The 19,349-nt window shown below is 36.8% G+C and overlaps 1 protein-coding gene across 2 annotated transcripts in view; it reads right to left on the reverse strand.

The window, feature by feature from the left end:
- The window catches only part of UVSSA (UV stimulated scaffold protein A), a 58,484-nt gene that overhangs the window by 31,446 nt on the left and 7,689 nt on the right, over positions 1-19,349 (reverse strand). For both annotated transcript variants that reach the window (XM_037386842.1, XM_037386833.1), the window contains exons 5-7: positions 18,926-19,035; positions 18,175-18,303; positions 2,533-2,644 (exon numbers count right to left, since the gene is read on the reverse strand). In XM_037386842.1, the coding sequence (XP_037242739.1) occupies positions 2,533-2,644; positions 18,175-18,303; positions 18,926-19,035 (351 nt within the window). The remainder of the gene's footprint in view (positions 1-2,532; positions 2,645-18,174; positions 18,304-18,925; positions 19,036-19,349) is intronic.

A 19,349-nucleotide genomic window follows, 5' to 3' on the forward strand; every position in this document is an offset into this window, starting at 1 on the left:
TCAGCAATTCTGAATTGTTTTCAGATTGTCCTGCACTGGGAGCTTACATAGTAATTCTAAATGGCTGCAAGAACAGCTGAATGACTTCAGAAACTTTAAGAATGGTGCACTTCTTTCAAAACGCTATTTTAAACAAACACATTAGATAAAGAACAGCCAAGCATGACCATTATCTCCCACATAACTAGATGTATACAAAATAAGAGGTTTTGTTTTCTGATTGATTGGCTTCTTCACTATAATGTATTTTCCTATCAGCAATAGTTTAAATACTAATTAGAAATTTCTTAATCCATTTTATACAGATTTTTTTCTTAAAGTATCCTTGAGTAGATAGTAGGCTTCTTCTTTTGTCCTTTTCCATGAAAAGGAATTCAAATGGGAGCAAAGTACTGTGTTAATGTAGTACAAAGGGTGGTAAGCTGCTTTATTTTAAAAAATATGTGTGTCCACGAGGAAGACAGGGAAGGAAAGTGAAGATACGCATACATTTCACTTCCGGTGGAAGTTAGCAAGTACAAACAGAACTTTTGCATGTTAGGATTCATCAGGCTGCTGTTAGAGATAAGGAAAACAAGTTCCAGCACCTGGAAGTATTAAGAAAATACCAGTTTTGGTACAACAAATACCAACAAAGCAAGGAAAAAAAATATCCAAAGAACAACCATAGCTATGTTAATAACTAACCTCATTTGCTCATTCATTTACTACACTACCAATGTTTTTGGACTCCATTAGCCACATAAGCATGAGAAGCTTTTCTCAACTGTCTGGGGTGACTGCCACCCCTCTCACTGTATTCCGAAAGTCCCACTGTTAGCAACAATTAGAATTTATCCAGTATTTATTGCAAGACTGAGGTAGTCGGGATAGCCAACATATACTGGTATAGTTTTATCACAATACATTTTTTACCACAAACAAGAAAAAATAAAAAACTGTCCCATTCCTGCATTTGTGTCCTGCAGCCCTTCATCACTGTTCTGTGTTCTTGTTTAACACACACTTCCACTTCCCATTTCCCTATCTCAACACTGCCCGTTCCACTTCACCTTCCCCAACTCTTGGTTGGACAAAGTAAGTGCCTACAGACTGTTCCAAGCAACACATATGCTCAGAGTCATGCCAAACCACATTGCAGCTACCTGCTCACTAGGGCACTAATCTCAGTCCTCTACAGAGTCACTAATTTCCACTGACTTTAAAGGCATGGAGGAATGAAGACATATAGCTCCTTCAAACAAACTGGAACTAGCCACTTGGACTTGCTGCCAAGTCATTAGGTAAGGAACACAGATAACCAATGCAGGCCTTACTTCCCAGGTTGTCCTGGTAGGTTAAGTTTAGGTGGGATAGACAGAGGCACTAGCAGGACTTCACACCTGGACAAATCCTTGAGCTGACCCCAGCCACTACAGGTTATCACTACTGATCACCTTTCACTGTCTGTAGCCAAATTTGTTGGCAGAAGACAGTAAAAAAGTAATTGAGCTACATCATCTTGGGTTTACACAGGTACACACCTCTTCAGCAAAAAGAGACATTTGGCTTACACAGGTAATAGCTGCAGCCTGACTTTTACGATGGAAACCACAGATAAGTTAAAAATAAGCATGAACAGGATTGAAAAAGGCATAACACAGCCCCAGTCTTACATAAATACTCATGGAGAAATGTAGGAGTAAGAAACTTATTACAGTGTCCAAGATTAACTTCCATGCGATGGCAGCTACCCTCTCCTCTAAAATGTACTGAAATCTTTTGAATCTTACAATACAAAGTGCTACACAGAGGCAAAGCCACAGACACTTAATAAGCTAGATGTGCAAAGGGCAAGGAATAGTGCACTGAAATTTAATTACTTAAGTTGAACTTTCCTCAGCAACTCCCCTCTCAATTTCACAAAAACATGTTATAAGTATATCTTTATTTAAAAAAAATAATCTTTAGAATGCATTAAAAGAAGGCAAGATCGTATCTTGTCATCTGGTATGTGTTCAGTGGCTGTAATTCTGCACTTGAAGTCTGAGCTTCATTTAATATCTTCTGATAGCAATACCCAAACAAAAAAAAGCCTTCTTTCTGAGCCGTGAGTTGGCCACCCTATGGGAGGAAGTCGCTGTGGATCTCCAACGGCTATTAATGCAGGTGATAGAAAACCTTATCCCATCTCACCAGACTGTTACCAGTATTTCTAATATTCAGGCTCATTTACAGCTTTACTTTGCAATCCCTTGGCTCGGAGTATGCATTTAGCACACTTATAAACACACACAGGGTTGTTTCGAGCTCTAAAGTACAGTGGAACATGATGGAATGAAATAAGCTTCTCATCTCAGTTGCTTTTGCTCCTAGAAAGTATTTGTTTATCTACAGCCAATCGCTGTTCCCATATCTATGTAATGACTTCCTCATAGCAGTCAGAGATTACCCACACCGCTGATCACTTTATTACTTCAGAATGGCTGTTTATTTACTTTAGTGCAGCAGTAACATGCAGGGATAAAGCTTGTCACAGCTGGGCAAACTCACCATATTCCTTACGCAGGTGGTCTGGAATGTGAGGCTCATAACCTTCCTTCTCGGGGACCTCCACAAATTCATCGTCGTCCTCACTGTCATCATCATCATCCAAGGCTTTCATCTACAGAGATATTTCAGTTGTTTTTATTTTATTTTAAATATGAAGACTGCTTTTCATTTCCCATTTCCCTTCACATTGAAAGTATTTCACAGATGTCTTGATAGCCCTACCGACACCGCTCTGTGTCAAGAGTATTTTCCTAATTACATATTTAATCTTTATTTAAGATTAGGCCTTTGCTTAACATTTTATCTCTAAAGCCATACTGTATCCTAAGGGCTTGTTCAAAGCCCTTTTATCCATTAGAACACATGCAGCTGGTGAAGTCTGAGAAAGTGTGAAGCTACACAATAAGGCCAAAACAAATATCTCTAACATAACATTAAGATTTTGACTTTGAGCAAATTATAGCCTTATCTCTTCTCCTTTAGTTGACTTCACTCATTTAGCTGCACCCAAATAGTCTGTGACATTTTAAATAGCATCACAAATTGTTTAAAAGCTCAAAACCAGAGCAGGCAAACAGGAGGAGAAGGTGACGGAACTGGCAAGCCACACTGACCACAGTAAGAATATTCAGATCTGTGTACTACAGTGTTTACTGTTTCTTCACAACAGCACTGAAAATAATTTATTACATTAATTTAACTAATTCAGTACACCTTAACCTTTCATACCATTAGACTGTACACATTACAATGCTCAAGACCAACAAAATGCTTTCTTTTATAAAGTGTGCACTTGGTCTATATTGCAGTCTGAAATTGAGTACTTATGACTAGCTGAAAAATAAAAATGGAGTTCCTACCAACTAACCTGTGTAATTCATCCGCATATGTGGCTTCCTATATATCATTTCAGCTAGCTACTACTGTATATGTGCCAGCCAGTCTCTACATTTTTTTCTAAGCTTGTTCCATAATGAAAATTAATTTTTCATCTATGCATAAGCCAGAAGAATTTGTGCCACGTTAGACACGGCCTGTACTATCAGAACTTTAAAATAACAAATGCCAACTACTCTAAAAAGGCAGCTATGACGGAGGTTCTATACTTTATTTCCTTTGCCCATCTTGAGAGCTACCCAGTCTTAACAACAACGTAATTAGCACGTTACTGTATGTTTGCCATGCACTTTACAAGTCTAGGAAATAAGGAATATCCACTACGACCAACCTTACCACAGGCTATCACTTTTTTCAACTTCACTGCAGCAAGCCAAAGCAATAGATAAGGAATGGCATAATTTTTACTGTTTTCAGCCATGTTCTTGTTCTTTACTTCTCTTACTACAACTGACTTACATTGATATTTATATCAACTACTCATTGTTACAAGCACCAGAGGATACTGCAGGTTTTGCCTGCAGCAGAATTTTGCCAATTTAATTCACTACTCTAATCTCATGTCACAGCTGAGTTCCTTTAAATCATACATATACTCTGAAGCCAAAAAAACTAGAAACCTATCTTGGTTTATTGAACCTAGTTAAAAATTTAAAATTAATAATAAATTTTAAAAATATCAGCATTTATTTTTTGTCAAGTGTTACTTGCAAGCTGGATGGAACTAATTTCTAATAAAGAACATTAATTAATATTAATACACATATCAATATACTTTAACATATAATGAGTGGATCGTGCAAGTTAGAAGTACTATTTCCCCTTTGTTTAAAAGTGACTGATTTAAGAAAGCTGCAGTTATAATGAGAAAGAGGAAGAGAAAAACCCATACTGTCCTGAGAAACAGAGAGAATCACTACTGCATTCTTACCAGAAAACACTGATTTAGTCTTCATTTTAAAATAAAGTCTCAGCACAACCATGCTTATAAGTACACTGCTGCCAAAGACAGGTAACAACGACAATGTAGTCTCTTCAGCCCAGTTATCACTATCTCACAAGCCGCCAGCCTTCAGGCTATGCTGAAGTATCCTACACCCTAGTTTACTTTTTGTTTCCCCACTGCAATATTTTTTCCTCATCCAAAAGAAAGAAGCAATTCAGGCCCTACCTGGTATGGCCAGGACAGATGCATGCTGAATCTGACCTCCACAGCAGAAACCAGAGTTCCAATGCAAAGAATCTGCTGCTATCACTAATCACAAACTCACCATGGCACTAGACATGAAATAAGAACATCTGTGTTAAACGGCAACTTTTGAAAGACCTTCCCAATGGCCTTTAGAAAGAAAAACATCATCAGATTTTATACTCTGCACAACAGAAGGCGGCCAGAGATTGAAGAGAAGTTTGTTTGTATTTTGGTTTCGAAATCCTGCTGGTGTTGCCATCCCCTTTTTATTTATTAGGGGCAGCTTACATTCAGAAAAAAAACATCCACTCTTATTTCTCCAGCTAGAAGGAGGGCAACATCGTATTTTCCATACTACAGTTTCATTTCTCATTTAGCTATTAAAAAAAGATTTCACCAAGCTAAAACTTGTCATGGATGATCTTAGTCTCCAACTTTGTGCCATAATGTAGAAGCTAACTTTGTAATTATTTTCCCTGTTCTATAACGTGAGTGTATTTCTGAGTTTTCACTCAAAATAAGTCTGCAAACAAATACACAGCAACAGGTTTAAGGAATCGAGAAATAACATCAAACTAGTAAGAGAAAGAAAACTCAGTTAAGACTGATCATTTAACTTAAACAGCCAGATTATACCTGAAATATCAGCGCGTATAATACAAGTACTTATGTGCAAGGCATATCTCAGAGGATTAAAAAAGAAAGCAAAAGAGAACTATCTTTAATTTCTCCTAATTTGCTCACAGGTCGCTGGAGGCATGTAGCTTTCTGTACATTAACATACTAAAATTCAGTGGGCTACACTAACCCTCAGCTTCAAAACTGCATTAGAAGCAACTTTGCTGTGTTACCTGCATCGTCTAAAACTTCAAAGCATGTGAAAAGCCTGACGGAGAAAAGGCATAATCAGATGCAAATTCACTTTGTTTAGGGACAATCCATGAACTGTGCATTCAAGTACTATAGAAAACATTAATCATAGGAAACTGTAATTTTTGTTATCAGTCTAACACTAATCAAAAGGGAAACCTGTCACTACCGCTGACCTGTGAAACGTCCCAATTATACTCTTCGGAAATGACAGGAGCACTTAACTTCCTCACTGAGTAAATGATGACAATCAATCAAGTTTGAATAACAATGAGCCACGGAGCTGAAAATTATTTTTTGTATAGAATCTACCCAGGAATTTATGAAAGGTGAAAAGCAACCCAAGGTTTTAGGGGCATTATGGCTTTCAGCTAGTGCAGCACATATCAAACACTAAACAGAATTTATGTGTTTTAATTTTCTAAAAGGTAGATGTGGACTTGGTGCTACAATGCATAACATATAATGCCAGATTTTAAATATGGGGGTCATTTTCATAAAATATTATGCTTATTGTTCACACCCTTGAATTTCCCTGGGGTATTCTATTAAATTTAGATTTCGTGTAAAAAAAATTAACTGCTTAGCTAACTATCAGGAATTAAGTCCCCTTTTCCCTTCAAATAGACATAAAGTCTTTATTTTGATATAATCTTTAACAAGATAAATAAGTTATCTTTTTACTTTAAAATGTTAAAGTCATTTACTGGTGGAAATTCAAGAAGTTGCACAGTGGTAGTGGGTAGTTACATCTCAGTTTACTTCGTTCCAGTGGTACTTCTTCAGAACCATCCCATTTGTGCTGTTTTGTTTCATTCCCTTTCTATAGCAAGGAGGAGAGTTCATGGGCAATGTTATTAGCCAGAAAAGTTTTTTTTTTTTGACTCCACTTTTCCAACATGAAAAGACCTCCAAAGCAAGCTCTACAGACACAGTACAAAAGCTCAGCTACTTATTATCTATGTTTCCATCACAGGCAAACTTTTCCCATCAATTAAAAAAAATAAAAATCAAACCAAAATTAAATCAGAAGAAATTAATATTTAAGGCAACATTTTGAGTGGCAGAATTGGTAAATTATAATCTTTTATGAATGAGTGGTTAGGTAACTTCCAAACAAGAAAAATGAGACCAAGATAGAACAAGCAATATGCCATCTCTAGTGTGCCATATCTGAAGGGAAGTAAAGTGCAAGCTCAAGTGATAAATACCACAACGTAAGGCTTTTCTTGTAACGTACAGAATTAAATATGTCTAAGATAAGTAGTCATGCAACTGCTTGTTTCTCAATAACCTGTCAACATGGAAAAAAAGTCCTGTTCTCAAATCCCTTCTAATTATCAGGTGATATAAGGAAAGTCACTAACATAGTTTGGCAGGCTTATCAGAGACAAGGTGAACTACCGTCCCTCTGTCACTAGAGGATGGTCCAACTGAAGCGAGGCCAGATTCCCAGACATCACAGGCTACTTACACCATCACTGCTGCTCAAGTTGTAAGGAGAAGGGAAGCTTTTCCGCTCAGCATCAACCTGTTCTATAATGCTGATATTTATTTATTCATTTATCTAAATTAATCATGCATTTCCTAAACTACCTGTTGGTTTGGGTTTTTGTTTTTATGTTTGTTTGTGTTTGGGTTGGTTTTTTTTTTTAACATTACCATATTCCTGACTAGATCTCTCTCTGTGAGAGGAAATGGGATTTAGCTAGACAGTTTCCAGATTCTTGCGCCTAATTTATTTCCATATGTGAATACAGTTAAAAAAAAGAGACTGGCACAATTTTTTCATAGTAATCAGAATGTCTCCTCAATTCTCCTGATTTTCATTTAAAAACTTAAAATAGTGCCGACTCTTTCAGCTAGACAAGTGCCACCAAATCATTCTCTAACTCATTAAACTTGGAAAGTAATATGGAAACATCTGGGTTTTTTCATCTTATTATAAATACTGAAAACAAACATTGGATGCCCATAGAAAGGCAATCTTACCTTCTACTTTGGAGTCACTGCTACAAGAGCCTCCAGCTGTTAGCGTAGCTCAGTGCAACCACAGCTCCAGTTAAATGCCTTGCTTATCCATCCCAACCAGAAACAAATGCAAAAAACCCCTCCACCCACCGCACCACACTTAGAAAGATGTAAAGAAAAGCCTTTGGTTCTTTTCCCAGTTTTATACAAATTGATTGCTACATTCTGTTAAGAGGATTTAAAAACCTGTGCCTCTGCAATCATAATTAAAGTTATAAAATGACTGAAATATACAGTGCAATCAGTTTATAGGACTAGATGCACAGCATTTACTAATTATTTTAGAAAAAGGAAGAGAAAAGATAGCACATGAAGAAGTCATATCCACTTACTAAAACACCACTCGCAAACTACAGCTGGGATCATTAAATAAATTTTGCATGGTCTAATTAACTTGGTTTGCAATCTCAATTACTTTTCACCCAAGAAATCACTTTTATTCAGTTTTATGTGTGTCTGTTTCCCTTTTTAAAAAAAAAAAAATGATGTAAGGCATCCTCAGACAAGTGAACTCTAAACTTCATTTGTCTTTCAGCAGGCTTGATGGCTATGCATTTAAAAATCCATTCTATCTTATAAACTAAAAATTAAATGTACTCAGCTGTGATGGTCGTCATTGCATCTGCTATTTATATGCTAATACCCTCACTGGAAGATCTTGCAAATTATTCCACCATGCCAATATCTCATGTGCATCTACTCAAAGCCAACTAAATATTTTTCTAGAGGCAGAAGACTTTGGTTAGGGAACAAGAATATTTATCACCATAGAATGTAGTTAAAGGGGCAACCTTAAGCAAATACAGTTTTTATTCAACCTCAGCACAAAACATACTTCAGCCATCTTGAAATTTGGGGATATTCTGTGTAAACGTGACAGGATAAAAATAATTTCTTTGGCACCAGTAATAGAAACTGAATAGTCAAACAGCATATCTTACATGTAAGGACTTTCATGAGTTTCTCCTTTTCCATCCGTTTATATTATCCAGCACAGGGTGATGTGGAAATAAATGCTGGCATTTTGACAGGTTTCAGAACCATGCCTGAGTTTTGCTGTGTGCCACACAAGGAAAACATAAACTACTAAGAGAGTTATATTTATAGGGACCTCCCACATACACTCCTTCCCCTTTGCTCTGTGATTTGAGCATAAATTCAGACCTAGATGACTGCAAATTAGATATGTGATCCAGGGAAACCACATTTTATGTTAACCAGTAAAAGTATAACCATTCATTCTATCTGTAGTTGCTCAAGAGCACATAGGCTATTTGGCCAGGCTGACTTTTATTTAGGAATGTACTTTTCACACTATTTCATATTTTCAAAAGTTAGCAAAAATGCTTAAAGGATTCCAGCCCAACAGTTAGCCTAAGTACAATGCTGGAGAACCAGCATACCTTGCTCCAAATTGTTTTGCAAATATAAACTACCCAATGAACCAGTTTTTCTTTAAAGCAACGTACACTATTCAGGGTCTGTGAGTATTGTCATAGTCCCGGAGATGCAAGCTTGAGGCTTCCTCAAGACTCATGCCAAAGCCCTCTCCATCCCACCCAGACACTTGGATATGTACATTGGGAGGTCAACAGTGGTGGGGCACGTTACGCAAAACCTGCATCATTCTGTTACTAGCTATTGCAGCTATGGACCCTAGCAGGCTTAAGGTCCCAGGTAAGTTTAAGAAGGATTTTAATAAAAAGGAGCAAAAATTTACTCAAAAAAACTAGCAGGTCTTAAGGTGCAAGACAGTTCAAAAACCCTTGGATCTTAACGAATCATTGTTCAGAAGATATTAGTACATCCAGTATGTCCAATGGACTAGCATATGCCTTTACAGTTTCATAGAGGACTGCAAATAAAGGTAATCTGGAAAACTGGTGCATTTAACAAACAATTACCTCAGGAAGGTAATAGTTTGCAAGGCAAGTTTGGTACTTCTTTAGCAGTAACCATTCAAGGTGTATCCTCAGATGTATTTTCATACTTCGCTACCTGGACTCCTATCATCCACCAAAATCAACAGTACTTGGTTGCATAAATATTCTTAAACCTTAAGAAAGTGGATTAAGAAGGCAAAGCTCTCTTGCATTATTCTAATTTTTCATAAAATAACCACCACATTAAGGGGAGGTGTAACAGCTATTTAAACTACCAAAGATCTAAGTCTAACAATGCTTTTCCCTTCCATACATCCCAGAGAGCTAAAACAGAAGTCTGCTACCCTTCATTATTAAAGCTAATAAAGTTCCCCAGCATAAAAAAAAAATACTCTTACGAAATTTATGCTGATCCCTACATTTGATATGTATATTTAATTTGATTTATCAAGAGTGACTGCAGCATTAGTCCTCTGATGTCTTTGTGTAATATTTATACAAAACCAAAGGTTACATCTTACTGTTAGAAGTACAGGAATGTACTTCTCCCATGCAGTTACTGTACATACTTCAGGCACACCTTATTACACAGCAAAAAGGAATGTATTTTAACAGTACTATCTGGTATGGCTTTTTCATCCCATTTTTCGTTTACACTGGGAGATGAGCGATTCATATCACTCCATCAGTTTGGATCCTCTAAGTAAAGGCTGACCTTCATAAGTGGATCTGCATTACCCAGGTTTACCCAGTTACTGAAAGGGACAGTCTCGCTATCTGAGCTTAATGCTGCTGCAGAAATCTCTGGATTCGGTTCCAGTCAGTTCAGGTCCCTGCTGCGACAGGAGTGGGTACAAGGCAAGCACTGGGAATCATCGGGGAGGAAACAGAGAGAGGACTACCCGTCTTGATTGTAGCTTGTGTTTAGATCACCTTTAAGCCAACTGTAAAATCACTACTGAAATATATAAGCTGCTTCCCTGTTCTGCTCCCACAAGTAGTACATCAGTAACTTGTACAACCCCCCCGTCTGCTAAGAAGTAAATTTAGTAACTACATCACACAGTAAGAAATACCTGGTAGAATTAAATTATCATTTCAGGAACTGTAGAATGGAGGAAATTTTAACCAAAAAGGCAAGCATAAAATAGCGTTGCCCACATTACCTGTGCCTTGAAAACCAAACCTGGTTTCTTCTTAACTCATGGATAACTGTGAGTAAGGAAACTCTGTAAAGTGTCTAGTCAGTTCTTCATTTATCTTAACGTAAAAGGAAAGGTTTGCAGTTCAAAGACTGAGGTGTGATGAAGCCAGCAAAGCTACAAGCCAAGTGACAGGAACTCATGGTTAGAGTCCATGCTCAGATAGGAATGTACCCAGAGCAGAGATGTTTTCCATTCCTAAAAGCAGTAGAAAAATCCTCTTTTTTTATTGAAGAAAAAAGCAGATGTTGTACAGTCACTGTCAAGGTTACAAGTATTACCCTGAACAGCCATTCTACCTGAACTACCCCTCCCTTCTTTCCAGACTGTTTTTCTCTACAGTGTTCTCTGCACTCTGGTCCAGATGAAATTGTTTAAAGCCATTTCTGAGGCTGTAGAGAGGTCCAGGACAGGCTATATTCCTTTCAGGACCAGAAAGTTTTTTCATGGCCTTATAACTCAAATGTCAATCACTGATACCTCTTTTTCCTCTCACCCTCCAAGTCGTCTTTAGGTTTTCCAGTACTTTTCAGCTAGTCCAAGTCATCCAGGAGATTATGAACAGCATTCCTATGACACCTTGAAATATTTTAGGCAACATTTTGACTGATTTAATTTTGTTGTGATTGAGGGGCCTATACATGTTAAAAGCTAAATTTTACAGCTGAGGAGGGGAAATTCTTATTACTAGTAATTTTCTTTATGAAATTTTAGGAAATTGGATTTTTACCTAAACCATGATACAACAAGATGTCCTTTAGCACTCATTCATGCAAAAAAGTCCTACTTCATTAGATGAGTTACCACCTAATGCTCAGAGCAGATCAAACTAATGCTATTAAAACTTTGTATTTACCACCAATGCGTGTATGCTCCTGTCTCATGATATAGTCTGTACACACATACACTATAAAGTCAGTAACTAAATTGCCACTTACTTCAATGATCATATTTTTGAATGAATCTGAACTGCACATTTGCTAAAAATACAGCATCTGAAGTAACTTGTAACAGATCAATATGCACCTCAATTAAACAAACCTAATTTATTACAGACAAGTCAACAAAATATTCTGTGCAAGATACACATAACCCTACGTATATTCCCGACTCTGGATTTTAGGTACAAATATCTTTAGATGTGAATATATTTACTTTAACATTACTGCATCAACTAAATTTAAATGTGCTAGCATGCATTCCAGGAGTAAAAATGTTGTTCTTTTCCATTTTTATAAATACACATTTTGCAATGTACATTTATGAACTTCACAAATGTATTCAATACACTGTTTCCCCTTGTAAGGTAGGATGGATAAAAAAAACAGGAAGGAAATTTGTATCTACTACCTACTGATTAAGCACTGCTAAGTATTCATAGATGAATCAAGGGAGATGACCCTTTGGCCTGAAAAACTTAAATACTTAACATAAGGGTTAACTTGATGACAGAGACATTCTACTTTATTTTACACTCTATTAGAAGAGCTCCAAATTGCATTGTGCGACCTGCGAATCAGATAGGGATCAGAGGTCGTCACAGTGACAACTTTAAGAATTCATAGCTAGATCTGCATAACAAGATATTTTTAATAACTAACAGCAGCAGGCTGCATAGGCAGTGCAAAGCATACAATATACCACAGCAACATTCACCACTAGAAAAGAGAAAAACAACAAAACCAAACAAACCCCATCCCAAAACACACTAGCTGATTAGATACTTTTAACAAGAGTACTGTTTTGAGAGTTAGTTTTACAGTGTTTTGTTTTATATCAGTCTCACATCCTAGTAAGCCTTAAAAAACCTGGAAAGCTCTTTTAGCTGAAAAACGATTACAAAAGAGACATTTCACAAATAGAAATCATTATCACATGATGGTTACAATTAAAAAGGAGGGAACATAAGCACCTGTCTGACATTAAATATTTTGTGTTTACTTTTACAGTTATGGCTGACTTAGCTTTTTTCATAAATATTATCCAGACAAAAAAAAAAAATATTAAATGCTGTCTGGGCTACTACTTTGATGATACAAATGTTATTAAACCTTATTTAATATGAACACAATACATTGAATATACAATCTGAGAAAGGACATCTTCAGGTGTAATGCTGATTTCATTATCAAATATTCCTATATTTCTCTTAAGTTTTAGAAAACATACAATCAACATCAAGTTACTATTCAAATCTCAACATTAAACGCTTCTGGTTTTCAAAGGGCAACTTATTAAAAGTTACAGTTTTCATTTGTGTGCAAGTTAAAAGCATCACCTGAGGAAAAGATTTCTTTTACAAAGGTTTCTTTTGCTCTTTGGTATGAGTATGTTTTGGCAGATGTGAGTTCAGGCATGGTGACAGATCACCAAGGACAATTACTTACCCCCCAGAAAAAGCTCCTCTAAAATGAGGAAAAGAGGGGAAAAAATGAGGATGTGAGTACAAGAAAGCAGTCAGCTGGACTGGATTCTCTATAGCTACAGAAAGGAAAAAAAATATACAGCCTTGATATTTTTTTTTTAATAAGAAGCCAAGTGAGACTTTTGTAAGCAGATACTAATTTAACTAAAACACAGACTTTTAAAAGAGCTGGTTATAAAGCTACAAAATGATTAGGTAGAAATAACTCATTACCAGTAATAAAATGCCAAGCTGCAGTTGAAGATACGGGGGCGGGGTGGGAGGTAGGGGGTTGGTGGAAATCAGCAGTAGTCTTGCAGCCAAGTAATTGGTAGAGCTTTTAGCTTAATTTATTACATATTAAAATTTTAATATTTTTATGTATTAAAATATTTTAAGACCAAATTATGACCAGAAAATATTTAACTTGTAAATATACATTTGTAACAATTTTCTGACATTATTCTTTCAGAAAATATCAGACCTGTATTGCAGTAAGGTTTGGGGACCAGATCAGAATCTGGACAACACAAGAACAGCCTTCTCCAAATCTAATTATTAATGGCATTATTGAATTCAACCAGATGTTTCACATGGATAAAATTAAGTACACGAAGAAATCAAGATCCAAGTGCATGCTTAGATTTGACAGAAGATAAGGAAAGGTGAAACAAAACGTAATGAAGACAGTTAATGAAAAACTATATAACCCTGGCTGTTAATACAACTTCAAATTAAAAATTCAAAATCTAATAGGCCTGTTAAACAATCACTCTGCTGACAGACAAATGAGAGGCATGTTTCTCATATCATATTGCCTACTAGCTCCTATCTGTTCAAGTTTTAGCCTGCCTGAGTAGTAAGCCTTTTATGGCTTCCCAAAGGCAATAACATAAGAGATAATATATATAAGAGATAAATATACTTTCAGTGTACAAAATATAGCTAGTGGTCTACATTTCTATTAAAAATGTGAGGACAAAGTATTATCCTAATGGATAATCCTTCAGGGAAATGATGTAAATCAAAGATAGCACACATGATTTAAAATATAGTACACATTTGCCCTCTCACAGCAAGATCATTTGCATCTAATCCGCTACAAATCTAACACTAAACAAGAAACAAAATCTGGTATTTTAAAAATAGAAAATAAACATCAACAAAACTATTTCTAAACAGAAAAAAATAATTAAAGGAACATTGTAGCTGTAAATTATTCCTACAGAAGAATTAAACCTCTGGAAACAGGAATTTCTATTTAAACACCAATCTCTGCCAATAATTACAACTGTACTTCCATAATAACTCACAGAGTCAAGAATTAACTCGAAGTGTCTGGTGTATTGCTGTTGTAGTAAGTTTACCTGGAAACAGACCGAAATGATGGCTGGTTTTGGATAAAGGTGGCACAGCAAAAAAATGTTGAGCATGCAGTATGTACTCCCTCTACTGGGCACTGAAATTATCCTCAGCAGGCATTCAGAGACAGAGGTATGTCCAAGCATCCAGGTACTGTGAACTAAAAGCCTTTTTACAGCTTCTGTCCTCTTCTCCTGGATTCAGCTAAGACTCAGATTCACAGAAAAATGGATTTCTAAACTCTTGTCTATACTCTCAAAATACATTCCCTATAGAAAACTGACACCCAATTCACATCCCAAACAAGTACTGGACTACAGTGAACACAACTTGCATAAGCACACAAAAACTCATTGCCTTTGACCAATGCAAGTAAGACTGCCATTTTTTGCCAATCCCCCTCCCCTTTGAAAAAAATAACTGCTCAGGAAGAAATGTCTTTGTGATTTCTGATCTGTTTGGGGGCACAGGAACAGGAAGAAGGAATACACAGTTTCAGCAGCTGGGATGTATTAAGTTATAACATTTGCTGCAAGGGATTTGTTTCTAGACAAAGGATAACCTTTGTTGTTCTTTTCCCTCTCCTCCCACATCTCCCGAGAGGCAAGTGCAGAATAGTGCCATAGCCTACTTGTGTTGGCAGGGTTTAAGTGTTACATAAAAATGATGGCCTTCCTTGTAATTAAGGCTTTCTCGTGGTTTGAGTTCTTCACCATCAAGGAGGCAAAAAGAAAGAGGTGGTTGTATCTCATGTCACTATAAACCATTTTAAGGCAAAGTGTTCCACTGTATAAAGTTGTGCTTTCCTTCAAGTGACTTTGTAAAAGAGAAGTTCCATAAACCTACAAAAAGTTCTCCCGTAGTTTGCAAAGCAGTGGAGCTGTTCCATTTTTCAGCAAAGATAAAGGCAAAAAAGCTTCACAGGAAATAATTTGTGCAAATTTTCTAACATACTCTGATTGCCTAAGGATGCTGCCTTGCAGACCAGTGCTCTGTGATCTTGAAAATTAAGCAAAAACACAATTGAAAGCATGGAGGTAATAGCGAGGATTGCCAAACCCAGACACCTTCCTGCAGCAACCAAATGATTCTTCTGTGAAAGCAGACCAGGTAACCACCAACTTCTTCTCAATGTAATTCACATCCAGCTACATTGCTGGTATAGACACATTGAACCACGGCATCAAGAATTACTCCAAATGCATACAACTTATTTGCATCTCAGCATGTGCACATATAACTGCTCAGCTAAACAAGAGTACCAATGACACGTGGCAACAGTAAGGAACTCCAGGACCTTCCCCCTCTTAAGTGGCAATTTAAATCTCTACGGAATTGAGGGGATAGTAGTGTTCATAGTAATAAATCTCCAGTTTCCCTGTCTCTCACTAAACCCTTCCCTTGATCAGCTTTCTTGATCACAGCTTGAGAATGGGTAAAGCCTTTACTCCCCCCAGCCTCAGGTGGAACAGAAACAAAGCACAGGATAGAACGGATGAAAAGGGGGGAAATTAGCGACCACAGAAGCATAGAAAATGAGCACAAAGAAAAATCAGAAAGCCTGAGGAGAATGGGCAAGCCCAAGTCCCCAAGCCAAGTTTCCAAGCCCCTATCATTCTGTTTCATATTTGCTGAGAAAATAAAACCGCTTTCTCCCTGAATGTAAGGCTTGCCCATGGTGCAGGATCATAACTACACCCCAAATGAGTAAGTACACAAACAATTCACCTTCCCGTTCTCCACCTAACAATATAGCTGCCTCGTACTGCAGTCACTAGCTGCCAGGAAAACTGCTATCATATCCAAATGCATAGATGTCACAGACCAATGACAAATCAAACAATTTACGCAGGACCCTCTGCACTCAGACAATTTTATCTACATTCTCTCTCTGTACTTACTAAATGCTCCCCTTCATTTTTAAGCGTGCTCATCTCTACACATAAGCAGGTACAGCACTCACTGACTCCATGTGCTAACAAATAGTATCCTGTCGGGACAGGATGGCTCTGAGCCAGCGCTTTGAAGGACAGACTACCAGTACTTCTTCACTTGGATTTAATGGTACAGAAGATAGCAAAACTTTGGCATGGCAAGAACTATAGCTCCAATGACACAAGGATGTACATACAAAAGCAACAATACATAATACAGCTCTTCTTTAATTCAGCATTGCTGTTTGTGTGTAGTGTTTCATATGCTGACATGCAAATATTTGACAGACGGGGATTTAATAATCACAGTCTAAGATGCTGTTTATTTTGTTCCATCAGACTCATTTTACTGTGTTTTTATGTTTCAACAAAGTCATTTGGCCGGCAAATAAAAGGTAATATATACAGTATCCAAAGCTCTCCATGTTCAGGTTATAAATTTAAAGTAACTCAGCAGTAACACTAAATTTGGGTATTTTCCACTGGAGAAAACCCTTAGGAATAATTATATATTGTTTTCAATGCTTAAGTTCATACTTCAGTCTGCATTGCTGCATTCTGAATGTATTCTTTGTGAGCACTGTTACGTGTTTTCCTTCCCCCCCCCCTTCCCCCAACAATGGAATTTATTAGCTTTCAAACCTTATATAGATAGCATTGATCAATCTCCAGAAGTGGTAACAATAGCACTTTAAACACATGCACACACACAAAAAAAAAACAAACCAAGGCTGGAATGTCCTTTATATCTTGCAAGAAATATAGCAACCAATATTCCATGCAGAGGTGCAGCAAATGAAGTCCTGTCAAGCAAATGGCAGGAATGACAGCAGATGTCTGGATTCCTTCATAGTTGGTTGCATAAAGGTAGTGCACATATTTCACTGGAGAAAAAAAACCTCTGACAAGACAGTCTTTCAGTACTTTTCATTCAGAGTTGGCATTTTTGACTGGTGTGGTACATCAGTAGGTATTAAGATGATGAACCAAATTAATCTTGATACAGCTTCATTTGCACAATGAAAGCAAAGTCTACAACACTCAGTCATGGCTAAACAAGGCTACCACAATTTAGACCAAGGTATAATGTCCTTACCAAATTCTTCCAATCCAGTCTTAAGCCAGACTCTAGTCTGGACCCTGACCCAAACCACTTATTTTCATGTCAAACTATACAGTAATTTCATTTGATCACAGCCAACAGAAATGAGTATTATGCAGCTCTGCTTTTTAGCTACATAAACAAGCCATAGACTCCTTTTTGGATCTGAATAAAGTATTTGATCTTTCAGCCTCTGTTTATTCACAAGTTTTACATATTTTAGAAAAACTGTCTTTGGCAGCTAATATTTGTGAAATACTTCGACACTTTGAAGTTCTATATAACAATTAACTCTCTTAAAATATCCTCAATCACATGACATGCTTAGTGTAGAGAGTAAGTGCTCCAAAGCAGAGACACTACTTTCCTGAATTGAGACACTAGCATAGTGTCGTAAAAGACAAAGTCGTAAAAGAACATGAGTAAATACCATGTTTACTGAAGCTGAGGACGTTACAGTGTTACAGATGAAGAAACTTCAGAGTAAACAGAATCTCAGCTTCACCACTTCTCCAGCCTAGACAACAACAGTGCTGCCTCTCATGAGTTTGTCTAATAGCCAGCCCCCTGGCATACTCTGCAATTGTTTAGTGCAACTTCCTTGAGTGAAGCTACAACCAGCTGAGTTGGTATCTTTTTCAATAAAACTTCTATAAAAAAACCCCACAACTTTCCCAGATTAATTAAGAGAAAGTGTATTTTTCGTATACAAGCTAAGCATTAGTTATGGTACCCTCTAGTAAAACAGAATTTTAACAAACTCACCACTTTTCTTTTTCTTGCTTTAAAGGAAATGTTCATTTCCTTGTATTTCTTCATAGCAGTCTCCAATTTATTCTTGAGATCAATGGCACATCTTAGTCGATCATCATTTATTCCTGCTCTGGTAAATAACTGCAAAGCAAGAAACCAACATTCTTATTCTTTTTTCTAGACATCTGAGCCAAAAAAATTTCAGTTTTCTTTCATAATCAATGGAACAACATTGTCACAAATTCCTTTATTTTACAAGTAACAATCAATGAAACCACTTATTTTCTCATCTAGAATATAAAAGCTAATAGCAACTACTGAAGACAAAGGATGAACAACTGGTATAAACATCTCCTGAGAGTGTCCTTCTATAAGCCAAATTCCATTCACAAGGCTCCTGAGCAGTAGTATCAACTGACAGAAAGGACACACAGTTTTTCTGATATAGACATGTCTGACAAAACCCAGCTGTTTCACTTTTATCCTTTGCAAATACACCCTGGTTTACTGCATCTAAAAAAAAAAAAAAAAAAAAAAGAGGTATGACTGTAGGTAGCATACCTAAATCTAAGAGCAAAACAAGTTACATAGCTCCTGTAGCCTCCTTTTGTCCATCTCTATCAAAACAGAAATTTTTTCTGCTTGCACCAATGTTTCTTCAACCTTAGTTTCCTTTTTCATCTCCCTCAATACTTATTGTACCCCAGTCCTTGCTTCTCCATCTTTTTTAAAAAAATAATAATCAAAAAATCATCTATCCCACCTGAATCCAGGACTGCACAGAAGGCAAGAACTTATTTCTGACAAGTTTGTGAGCATCCATGACATTGTTTATTATGGCAGTATTATCTTCATTCTCATGCACTTTTACTTCTGCTCAAAACAGGGGGGGTGGGGGGAGGAGGGAAGAGTTAGTGCACAATGTTTATAGCATCTTTACTTCAGGAACTAAAGACAACAAGCGGAAAAAGTAGACATAAACCTTTCTAAAATATTTGAACTCTTCAGGGAAAGTTACAAACATCAGTATATTTGTCGTTCAGTGTTAATTATTCTACCATTATCCACATATTCAAAAAAATCAGAGACAAAAAGCTTTCTGTCCAGTGATGACAGGAGGAGTTATTAGGCCATCACTACTAAGGAATTGCCAAACAAACCACAGACTAGTGCAGTCTTACTATTTA

The sequence above is a fragment of the Falco rusticolus genome, chromosome 1 (assembly GCF_015220075.1).
Source record: "Falco rusticolus isolate bFalRus1 chromosome 1, bFalRus1.pri, whole genome shotgun sequence".
Taxonomy (NCBI): Eukaryota; Metazoa; Chordata; class Aves; order Falconiformes; family Falconidae; genus Falco; species Falco rusticolus.